The sequence below is a fragment of the Athene noctua genome, chromosome 3, assembly GCF_965140245.1.
Source record: "Athene noctua chromosome 3, bAthNoc1.hap1.1, whole genome shotgun sequence".
Classification (NCBI taxonomy): Eukaryota; Metazoa; Chordata; class Aves; order Strigiformes; family Strigidae; genus Athene; species Athene noctua.
In genome coordinates this window covers 87,228,568-87,240,507 of record NC_134039.1, presented here as the reverse complement: position 1 = coordinate 87,240,507, position 11,940 = coordinate 87,228,568, and the positions used below count along the sequence as shown (strand labels likewise).

The following is an 11,940-nucleotide window of genomic DNA, read 5'->3' as shown; positions in this document are numbered from 1 at the left end:
TGCTGAGGACAGGCCTTCTGTCTGACACGCTTTGGATGTTCTATTCTGATGTAGCTACAAGATGCTAAAAAAGAAAAACAGGATCATGGGCTGTAGATGTCTTCACGGTGTTTGTGCTTGTTAAAAAGTAAAAAGTTACTTAAAAATAAATAAAGCGTCTCCAAGCAGAAAGGCATGAAAAACAGACATAGCAGCTGTAATGGAAGTGTGGTGCTGCCTTTAGGGATTGCAGAATGGGGAGAGCTCTGGATTAGTCGTTTCAGCATCTGTACTGTAGCTCCCTTTCTAAAATATGGCACCCTGTGTTCCCCAGAGCCTACTGGTAGTAAATAAACTCAAGATTAAAGAAAGGCAAAGGAATTTACAAACCCCAGCTGAAGATGGCAGACATCTGAAGAGTCTGTTAAACATTTCAGTGCTAGAAATGCAATATAAATATGACTGGTTTCAGTATGTGCTAGGGTCCAGGGCCCAGGACGAGCTGGAAAGTTCAGGATTTACTCTGTGATATTTTGTCTGATATTTTTCTAACAAATGTGCAATTTTCCCCTCAGGCCAGGGTGCTGGGAATTTAGCTGTGCCTCCCTGTGGTATCATGTATCCTGACACAAGGGACACCTCTCCGGCACTGTTGGTTCCTTTTTTCCTTCCTTCACACGGTGACCCCACACTGAAGGAGTCTGGAGTGGGGTTTTTTATGGTTAACCACATTACACCCCTTGCTTTAGGATTCCTCTGGTATTCCCTGTTTCACAGTGATTCAGAAAACAATCTATTTCCCCAACAATTCAGTGTGAATATAAAGGGAGCATTGTCAATGTATCCAAATCCTTTTAGTGTCAGTAAACTAGGGTGATGAAGGTAAGTGTTTCTTCAAGGGAAAAAGGCAATGAATGAATTATTAAAGAATCAGAAACTTAGAAAATCCCTTGGTATTTAGCTCAAAACTTTTTTTTTTTTTGGTCACGCCCCAAGTGTCTCTTTCCCACAATGTTTATGTCGAAAAAACCCCAAACCGGTAGATACACAATGTACATTTTTCTACATTTTATATTTAAATTGTGCTTCTGTAAAGTTTCTATGGCTTTTCAGTGCCTTCACTCTATTCAGGTAGAGAACAGAAATACAAAGTCTTACCTGAACGTCTGTGTGGTAAAGGGTGGTATAAACTGTTAGCTTTGACTACTGTTTATTTCCACCACCACCACCAAAATTTATGTGTCCTAAAGATATACCTCTATACAAAACCTCTGGGTAAAAAGGTAACTAGAGAAAGGTACAGCTTTTAACTTAAATATCTGTGCCTCGTCACAGATTTGTCGCAAAGACTGTACTTCTGTTGAGATGTGCCACGTTTGGTGAGGGTTTCTTCTGGAAGGCTGAAAACCAGGGGTTTCAGTTCACGCTGGTAAAACCTGCTGGTCTCACTACGGGCTGCACAGCGCTCTGCGGAGCAGCTGTGGGCTGAGATGCCAGTTTAGCAGCAACAGAGGGAACCTCTATTTTAATAAGCTTATTCCACTTACAAACAGATGCGAGGGATTCGAACAAATACTCCAAAGACTTTCCCTCGAGGTGTTTGAGCAGTATATTAACAGGCTCTTCTAGAATCCCTCACCCGTCCTTCGGACAGTCCCGGGTGCTGCTTCTCTAGCAGCACCAGAAAGGATTCCATCCCCCATCGCACTTCTCAAACTGCAAGGTAGCAGTTTAAAACTTCTTTGCCTCACGGTGAGGATTTGCTTCTTAAAAAAAAAATAAAATAATAATCTCAAAACAGCTAGGAGACAGCAATTATGGAACAATCATTTTGATGTACAACACGAAAGTTTCAGAACAAAGTTTTGGATGGTTTCTGTGCAGCTGAAGGAACATCTGTTATCTTACCCCAGACATGAGTGTCGATTCCAGGAATGCTCGAGTGTTCTGTTTCTGTTGTAATTGGTATATACAGAGCTTGCTTTTTTTCTTTCCAGCCTACGGGTGCTTGCTGAAAGTTTTGCTGTCGGTAAGTCACTTCCTTCAGTACCTCAGTACAGATTCTTCTATTTTTAGCCTTGTTTTCTGGGGATAGAAAGCACATGAAATGATGCTATTAGTTTCTAAGTCTTCCATGAGCAACTTTTGAACTGGTTAGCTAATTTAATGCAAATTTGAAGGAAGGATAACAGGCCTTCATAGAATCGTTTAGGTTGGAAAAGACCCTTAAGATCATTAAGTCCAACTGTTAACCTACACTGCCAAGCCCAGCACTAACCCATGTCTCTAAGTGCCACGTCTACAAGTCTTTTAAATACCTCCAGGGCTGGTGACTCCACCCTTGCCCTGGGCAGCCTGTTCCAGTGCTTGACAACCCTCTTGGTGAAGAAATTTTTCCTCATATCCAATCCAAGTCTGCCCTGGGCAGCTTGAGGCCATTCCCTCGGGGCCTGGCGCTGGCTCCTTGGCTCCAGAGACTCATCCCCCCTCTCTGTCCCCTCCTGGCAGGGAGTTGCAGAGGGCCAGGAGGTCTCCCCTCAGCCTCCTCTGCTCCAGACTGAACCCCCCCAGTTCCCTCAGCCACTCCTCACAGGACTTGTTCTCTCAATCCTTCACCATCTCTGTTGCTTTTCTCCAGACACACTCCAGCACCTCAGTGTCTTTCTTGTAGTGAGGGGCCCAAAACTGAACCCAATATTGGAGGTGCGGCCTCACCAGTGCCAAGTCCAGATCACTGCCCTAGTCCTGCTGGCCACGCTATTGCTGATACAGAGTTCCTTTCAGGGTTGTGAAAGCTGGCAGCCAGGTGGAGAGTGACCCTGTTAACTGCCCAGCGAGGCGACGGCGGGGGCAGTTCAGCCCGGGTCCATTCGGTCAGGCAGAAATCCCTGAGCCAGTTAGTGCCCGTGTGATGGTGGAGGATGTGCTGGGACGAGTCTGCAGCTTCCCCATGCGCTGGGGCAGGGGAGAGAGGAACTCTGCTCCGCAGGACACGGGGAAGGCTTGTGGTTAGCGCTGGGAAAAGACCAGGGGGAGAGGGCTGAGCTGCTGCAGAGCGCTGCAGGGAAAGAACACAAATCTCTGTGACACTGGGTTTCGTTAATTCCACAGCCTATGGAACAATTAATTTAAAAAAAAAAAAAAAAAGTATTATCGATTTGTTGGAGTAAGGAACATAAGACACACTGTTTCCCCCCACACACACACTTCTCAGCAGCCATTCGATTCTCTGTTTGGATGTGGGTCCCTGCCTGGGAGCATACATCTTCTTGTCTCTCTGCAAAAATGTCCATAACCCAATATCCTCCTTTCTCTTATGTGAATATTTCCATTAAATTCATGATACTGAGATGTCCTGGCCTGACAGCTGCCAGAGCTAAAGCACTCTTTATTTATCCAGTTGTAACTACAGCAGTGACTTTATGAGGTCAGGTTTATTACACTCTTAGTTTGCATAAACTTCCCTTAATTATTCTTCAAAAGCCTTGCCTGTGTAAACAGTAGCTTGTTTTGTGGCCAGGTCCAAGCATCTTTACAAAATACAACAGTTGACTGCACAGGCTAATTTTGTCTCCTCGATCTAATATTTCAGACATGCTTATCACTATTGTTACTTCTTTTTAGCCTCAATAGTATAACCTGGTCTCTTGCCAGCTGTTTTTGCTAAAAGAAGATAATGAGTATAATCATGATTGCTTCTTTTATGCCATGTGGTTTGTTAACAAAAATTAGACAAGATCATTTTTTCCTGAACACAGGAAAAATGAAATATTTTTTATTATTATTTCTTTCATTATGCATCCCAAGACTCATTCAAAAATGCTTTACTTAGAAAATCCGCAGACCTTCTTTCTGAGCTAGGCTACCAAGCCTTTCCCTATTCTCCCCCGGTCTTTTGCTTCTTTCATTGACTCTTTTGGTTCCTTCTGATCAGGATTCCTCTGAGATTTTTGTCACCAGTGAATGTTCTTCTGGCAGGGCTATTTGAGTCTCAAATAGCTGATTCAGCTGCCTGTGGCCTCTTAGAGACAGGAAAGAGAGAGAAAAGGAAAAATAGGAGTAAACTTAGTAACTTAGCCACTGAAAACAAGACTCAAATCGCAGACATGCCTAGAACAACAGAAGATCACCCTGCACCTTTTCAAATGGGAAGGAACCTCTCTACTCTACAGTTCATCCTCCACATTGCCCTGACAATGGCCTAAGAGACAGGGTAACAGTATCCCTCCTTCTCCTTCACTGCTAAATACAAAGAAGTTCAGCTGCTCCTTCATATAGTCTGAGTAGAAGAGAGATAACATGCTCATTAGACTTGATAAAGTTTGATACTCCTCACAGATCAGAAAGCAATTCCCTCTGAATCGCCCATTCTCCTGGATCCCGCTCCTAGCAACAGAGAACAGTCACAAGAGACAAAGGCTGGTATTTTCTAGAAAAAAACAAAACATCCTTGGTAAGTAAAAGAATCCGAGATGTATGTTTTCTACACGGAACACCTTACCGTTTGAAAACACGTAACACGTCCAGATTACAACAGAGAATTTTTTTCCACTGGCTTGAGAAAGAGGCCTGCACTGTATTCGCAGTAATGGCTGGTCAGGCGCTCAAACACATTACTTTGGAAAGATAAAATGGTGTTTTCCGTTAACTCAATCCCTTTCTGCTCAAGGCAAATAAGCCTGGTGGTTTCCACTCCGTATTTCAAAATTGCTTTTCAAAGCATCCTCCTCAGCAGCACCTCGCTCTCCGCTGACACCCACGCTCAGCCACGATGGCGGGTGACGACCCACCTGATACCGAAGTTTCCTGGTCTCGTTTCTCCATCCAGCCTGGGCTCCTGGCTCAACCTTCCCCTCTTGATAAAAGAGATAATCATTAGACTTGTATTTTGCCAAGGAGTGCCTTTGCTCTTTGCTTTCTCTCTTCCTGAGCTCCTCCTCTAGTCATCACCTCGTGCATTTTGCTGCTGCACTCAATTCCTGTCATTCAGCCTTCTTTTGATACCTAGTGATAATTATTTTCCTTCGACAGTTTCCTCCCGACCACCTTCTTTCTTTCACTGATACCTTTACTTCTCTTCATGTTTTATTAAACTCTTATTGTTACCTTTGATGTTCCCATCTCTTCTTTTGTTCTCATTTCTGGGAGTTCTTCTGATCGTTCTTCATTAAACCACGTTTTACTCTACTCAGTCACCGGTCTGGCTCATTTTCTACATCTACTTCTATTTTCATGCTGCAATACTGTCCCCGCAAACATTTCCATCACTACAGATTTTTCTGTCCCCTTCAATACTTGTACATTCATAAACAAACATGTCCACTCTTCTATCAGCATTAAAAAAGTTCCGTTACAGAATCCGCATGCCTGCGAACCACCACATCACTTCACAGCGTCCAAAGCAACAGCTGACTGCTTGTTAATCGTTATAATTCTGTGAGATGGAAATTTGTGTTTGTAATAAACCCAACAGTCTCTGTAGCAGCCAGGAAGAGGGAACGAGTGGGAAAGATGTTTGTTTATTTTTGTAAATCAGATTTACAATCCTCTACCCAGAGTCCCTTCCAATGACAATTTATTTAAATGTCTGTACATAGCAGACAGTAATATGTACAAACTTCATACCAGGGGAGAAAACAAAGGCTGGGCAGCTGTTATGTTCAATAAGCAAATTAAAAAGTAAAGGCATCTCTATTCCCAGAAGTGTTTTTTTTTTTTAAAAAAAAAAGGAAATTACATGTTGGTCTTCAGTACTTACAATTGTATTAAAACAATGAGCCCTTCTGATATTTGAAACTTATTTTACAGCCTTCAGTTCCCAAAATTAAGACTTTCCTTGTTTTTATTGAAATCAATCATCCTGAAACTAAACTGTCTTCCTACAGGTTCATGTCCCTCTGCCCTTAAATACCAAACAGCCCAGAGATGGCTGAGCGGGGCTGGTATGTCCTCAGCAGAGACATTAATAGCGTCTCTCTCCCACACTCTGCGCAGGCGATGATTTTCATGAAATGTGTAGGGAATTCATGTATTTGAACTCGCCATTACTTCTGTTATCAACATTGGTTGGAATCAGCCGAACTTCGGCTCAGAAGTTATTGCAGACAGGCTGACAGGCAAGCCCCGTTTCCTTAGGAAGTCTCACTAAATACAAAACCCCTCCAAGCACCTATCTGTCAAGAGTTGGAAGAAAAGCTTTAAAATACGATACAGAGCATCCTGTGGGCTTATGTACCAGAGAGCAGGTTTGGAGAGGTTAATGTTTGAGATAAAAATAAATCCACGGACTAGGCAGACTCATCGATGTGTTGGGGTTTGGCAATAGTATAACGATGAGCTATTTTTTAGTAGTATAATGATGAGGCGATTCAGCTCCTACTGATATTTTTCACTCGTGCTTTTTGATTTTGAGCATTTTGCAAGCGAAAGCCGGGTGCTGGGGGATGCAGAAGAGGCACCTCCAGCCCATTTTTTCTCCAAAGTTTTTTTTTTAAAAAAAGGGTATTTACAAGCATTAGTGCCCTGTAAAAAAAACACTTGTGTCTAAAAAAGGTGCAGGGCACTGGAATTAACCCTTCGGCTGCCTGCTCCTCCTTCCGACCCCCGTATTTCATGAAAACACCCGAACGGGATTAAGTGTAGCTTTCAGTGCTTGCTGTGCGAACCTGCGGCTCTCAAAGGAGGCAAAAGCAGCAGCTGCTTTCTAAAACGTTCCTGTGGTAAAGAACGCTGGGTCAGCTGCTCGAACAAAGCGAACTCCCCCGATTTTCACAGCGCGACAGCGGAGGACGCGGCCGCGGCCTGCACCTCCCTCAGCTCAGCCGTGAAGCCGAGGCGTGACATCTCCCAACGCGGGGCCTCTCGCCCGCAAACGGCGCGGATATTCATTTCACAGCCCACCGAACGGCAGGACCCCGCGAAGCACCATCCCCTCCGCGCTTTGTGTGCCGGCTGCCTCGGGGCGCGGAGCGCGGCAGCCCCCCCCAGCCCCGCGAAGGCTTTTCCCGCCCTTTTCCTGTGGGCAGGCAGCGCGCGCCGCCCGCCCCGCCCCCGGATTGGGCGAGGGGCGGTACGTCAGCGGTTGCCCCGCCCCTTCCCCCTCGCTTTCCCGCCTCCCACTGCGCATGCGTGGGCTGGGGTGGCGGGCGTGGGCGCCATGGCAACGCGGCGCGGGAGGTAAAGGGCGGGAGGCTGCGGGGGGGGGTTTGGTGGCCGTGACCGTGGCCGTGACGGAAGGGCGAGGAGCGGGACCCGCCTCAGGCAGCGCGGGGGGCTGCGCTGAGCCGCGCTTGAGCTTTGTGGGTTTATTTCTGGGGCGCTGCGTCTCCGTGGCCTCTCACCCGGCGCGGGGGTGGGAGCGAGGCTGTGGGAGAACCCGTTGGCTTTTCACGCGGGGGCCTGGGGGAGACTCTGCTCAGCTCCGTTCCTGCTGCCCCCGCAGAAGGGGAAGAGGAGGCTGTGGGTGCTGTGCGGACGGCAGGTAAGGTCCCTCCCGCGCTACGCGGGGTGTCCTGCAGCGGGGACGGGTCGGTGGGTGCGGTGGGGCTGGAGCCGCCCGGCAGCGGTGCCGTGAGCGCAGGGGGCTCAGCGAGCGCCTTTTGCAGGCCGCCCACACTGAGCGGGGTTCAGGCTTCCCCCTTTTCCCTGTCTAGTCTTGTGTTGTGGAGTAAATCTCAAGGGCTGTGCTGAAAAGCTGAGTCCCGGAGTCTCGCAGTTAGTATGTGACATCGCAGATGATGGCAAAGAAACACTTTTAGGTACAACACACCTCGACCTGTTTTTGCAAAGGACTAACTTTATATTTTTCGTTTCCCCCTTTATAAAGTTTAGGGGGGAAGGCTACTAGTGCTTTGCACAGTACATAACCCACTGTGTGATTGATTGTGTGTTGCAGGGTCCATCTTCAAGGCTTGACCACTGGACTACTGGAGTCCCACTGCTCAGTAAAAAGCCATGGTAACACAGGTTTGAGTCTTCTGAAGATCATTAATACTGCTTTTTAAGGAAATAGAGTTAATATCTAAAAGTTTCCTTCCCGAGGCTGCAGGACAGAAGCTGACCTGCCCAAATTCACTTTGTGTGCAAGTGTGTACCCAATTCTGATTTTTAGCTTTTCTTATTGACCTTGGCTACAGGCTGTAAAATTTTGCATGTGTCCTATAAAGCCTCAAATCTTATTGTGGGATGAAAATGCTGCACAAACATGGATTTCCCAGTTTTTCTGAAGAGCGTTCAGGTGTCACGCTGGGCTGTAGTTTTAAAACTCACAAGAAATCACGGTGGGAGGTTTGATCTGTGCAAGTCCTGCCTTTACACACTGAAAAAGAAATGTGCACTGTTCAACATGACACCAAACCCATAAGAAATCCTGGGGTTGCCAGCTGGTGCGCCGAGCGTTGGCTCTGGCGCTGCCGTATGCGCACGTACACGCGCGAGGTGTTACTTCTGACAGAATTCCTGGTGCTGTGCTGTAGCTTCTGAGCTCCCCACGCTTTGGGAGCCCCTGCTCTAGGTTGGGCTCAAATGTGTGAGCTGACCACAGACTGTAGCTTACCGACGCCACGTTTTATGAGAGATGGGAAACAGAAGACAAGACAGTTGCTGACAACGATGGAGAAAGTTTAAAGCCTTGAGGTCAGGTAACTACTGCTGAGGGATGGCAGGAGCAGCGAGGCTGCTCTAGACAAAAGGCATTCCCTGGTTCTCACTGCAGAAGTTTCTCCTTACCTGTAAGCACCTTTTTTATTTTGAAAAATCAGCTACAGACCAAGTTCTGACCAGGTACCTAATTGTGTCACAAAATCTGCCAGAGACCCTGCTGGGAGCGTGTAAACAGTGAGTGGGATTCAAGTGACTGGTTGAAAAATCTGGCATAAGCATCTACTCTGAAATATGCACATTCCAGCACATGAAGTATTCAACAAATTCTATCCAATCAAGGTCTGCAAATAAGGCTTGTCACCTTCTCTAATACAAGTCTGAGTTCACGTGGTTTGCACTCTGCATGGCTGAAGGTTTAGGAAACAATCTGCCACCAGCTGCAGCTTGCACTCTGCTTTTTCTGTCCGTCTTCTGTGGATAGATAGAAATCTTTTCTTTTTTTCTTTTTTTCTTTTCTTTACCTGTACATATTCCTTCACACTGCAGTCCTGGCTGATTCTGAAGGTTGTACCTCTGACTCTGTTCTCATACCTCAGAGCACAGATGTTTGTCTCTTTTGCACTTAACAGTACTGAGCTGTAAAGTGACTCTTTAGAACTGATACCATGAAAAATATGCTACTTTCCCCTTGCTTATGCCCAACGGATAGTTACATGTGCCTTTCTGGCTGTATCTGTGCTAATTCTTCCTAATGAAGTGCGTAGATCCGTTTAATTACTGTATGCAAAACCAGGCAAATAACAGAAGTGGATGGGCAGATGCATAAAGTGACTCGGTGTGTACTGAAAGTGCTCTTGGCACCAGACCAGAGATGAAACACTTTCAGTCAGGTTGTGTAAATGCTCCCGTCCAGCCTTTTCTCTGGGATTAGCTGTCACTCCGTCCTCAATGTTCCTGGGACACTGCCCACCTTCTGGCTCTGCGTTGCCATCACCATTTTCCTGTCTGCGCAGCAAGAGCAATGAGAGCAAAAAAGCAATGAGAGATCCCTCTGGGTCCCTGACCCTGCTTTTGTTGCCCAATACCTGGAGGCAGCATCTTCCATGCAGACGCACTCCAGGCTTGTTGCGAGGAGTGGCCAGGATGAGTGAGAAAACAATCCAGGGAGTGAATCAGACTGGCAAATCCGTCTCAGAGGCGAGAGGCTGAGTGCTCAGGCTGAGCTGGAGGTAACAGGAGTATTTTTTCGGCCTGCTTTCGGGCTTGGGTGAGTCTTGGCAACGCCTCCGTCCTACATACAGAATGGCAGAGCTGCTGCTGGGATTTGTGTTACCCCTAGTAGTAGAAGAGCAGCTGTATCACAGAGCCTTGAAAAGGCCACAGCGGTAGACAGGAGACCTGCTTTTCTGGTTTATGATCCAGAGTCACAAGTAGGCACACAGTAGTGGATGAACACACAACACAGGCTTAGTTTACTTCAGGATTGTATTGTAATGGATTAATTAAAAAAATCAGTTGAATATGGTTTTTGTTGAGCACAAACCTTTTCTTAGCCAGAGAGAAGCACAGAGGAACACTAATTAGCTCGGTCTGATGACTTTAAAGATTTTGATAGCCTACGGAGCAAATACAGATTTGGTGAAAGTGTGTTAATGCTTGTGAGTCCATGTATAAAATCACCACAAAGTAGAGGACTCTGTGGTAGGGGGCTCTGAGCTAATGCTGCGAGTCAGGACTAAGATGAAACAGCTGTTGCGGGATGTCCTGGGATCCTTACTCAGAAGCGAGACAACAAAGCTGCAGAACTGAGTGGTTTTTGTGGTCATTTTCTCTCTGCAGGCAGCTAAAAGTCGCAAACCTAAGCGTGGCAAAGGCAAAGGCTCCAAAAAGAAAGCAAAGAAGGTGGTGAAGGAAGTGGATCTCCTCAGCCCAGCGGCCATGCTCAATGCTTACTACATCTGTCACAATGCCCCTGCCTTCCTGGAGTTCCGGGGTTTTCCCTGGCCTGGCTCCCCCAGAAAGAAAGGGAAGAAAAGAAAGGGAATGCAAAGGACTCCGTGAAAACCAAGCTACCCAGTGAGGAGGAGACTTTTTTTCAGATTAAACTCATATTGACTTCTCCAGTGGTTAGCTCAAATATTTTGCCATAATCGCCGTTGTGTCCGTACAAAGACACTCTTATTATAGCTCAGGCATGGAGGGACAAATGCAAGTGACACTGTGCCATTGTCATTTCAGCTGTGGCCCTTCACCCTCCAGTTCTGTGTGGAATAAAGCATTGCCCTTCAGCACTCTGAAGAGTTTGTGCAGGGTTTGTTTTACCCATACAGCTGCTGGTGTTTTACAGACGGGACATGCTCCCCAGTAGCGCTGAGGTACCTCCAGCTGGTTTAAGCAGCGCTGGTGGAAACCTGAGCTCAGAAAGTGGATGCCAGGGTAAGACTGACAGCGCTAAGTATGATATCTGTAACATCACCCTAACTGTCTGCGAGTCACCCAGGGCTCCCTCTCTGGGTTTATTGTTTTCTGATTGCTGGGTTCAGTTTTGGGCCCCTCACCCCAAAAAGGCCATTGAATGACTCGAGCGTGGCCAGAGAAGGGCAACGGAGCTGGGGCAGGGTCTGGAGCACAGGTCTGCTGGGGAGCGGCTGGGGGAACTGGGGGGGTTCAGTCTGGAGAAGAGGAGGCTGAGGGGAGACCTCCTGGCCCTCTGCAACTCCCTGCCAGGAGGGGGCAGAGAGGGGGGATGAGTCTCTGGAGCCAAGGCCCCAGCGCCAGGCCCCGAGGGAATGGCCTCAAGCTGCCCAGGGCAGGGTCAGGCTGGCTCTGAGGAAGGATTTCTGTGCAGAAGGGGCTGTTGGGCGTTGGAATGGGCTGCCCAGGGCAGGGGGGAGTCCCCGGGATCCCTGGAGGGGTTGAAGAGTCGGGCTGAGCCAGCGCTGAGGGATCTGGGGGAGTTGGGAACGGTCAGGGGGAGGGTCATGGTGGGGCTGGAGGAGCTGCAAGGGCTTTTCCAACCCAGATGGTTCTGGGATTCTGTAGATCAGCAAAGGGCCACGCGATGCCATTTGTGTATCTGCGTGATTCACCTCGTTCTGAAGGAAATGGCTGCATTTGGCCAGATAAGCAGTACTCGGAGCTCCAGCGAATTATCACCAGCTCTCCTTTGGCTGTTGTTAAAATCTGGACATGTAGCTTAGGTGTTGTCAGACATGCTGTTACGCACGGTTAGAGGTGATGATGAACCCCCACCTCCAGGTTTCCCCTTACAGCCATCAGTCTTAGTCCAGACATCCTGGCTAGAGACCACAAGCTTTGTGGTAGGGTTTCATCTCCACGTGTTTAACGCTGTCCTTGGTA

The 11,940-nt window shown here is 47.4% G+C and overlaps 1 protein-coding gene across 4 annotated transcripts; it reads left to right on the top strand.

Moving 5' to 3' along the window:
- The first annotated feature begins 7,111 nt into the window (after nucleotides 1-7,111).
- Nucleotides 7,112-10,699, top strand: SMKR1 (small lysine rich protein 1). 4 transcript variants are annotated; one of them, XM_074901648.1, is made up of 3 exons: nucleotides 7,112-7,155; nucleotides 7,874-7,944; nucleotides 10,420-10,699. In XM_074901648.1, exons 2-3 carry the CDS (start codon nucleotides 7,933-7,935, stop codon nucleotides 10,639-10,641), a joined length of 234 nt encoding a protein of 77 aa, XP_074757749.1. In that variant the 5' UTR covers nucleotides 7,112-7,155; nucleotides 7,874-7,932; the 3' UTR covers nucleotides 10,642-10,699. The 4 variants fall into 4 exon arrangements, with proteins under 4 accessions (XP_074757749.1, XP_074757751.1, XP_074757750.1 ...); XM_074901650.1 differs by having other exon boundaries at nucleotides 7,116-7,155; nucleotides 7,874-7,935; XM_074901649.1 differs by lacking the exon at nucleotides 7,112-7,155 and adding an exon at nucleotides 7,189-7,459 and having other exon boundaries at nucleotides 7,874-7,935.
- The last annotated feature ends 1,241 nt before the right edge of the window (nucleotides 10,700-11,940 follow it).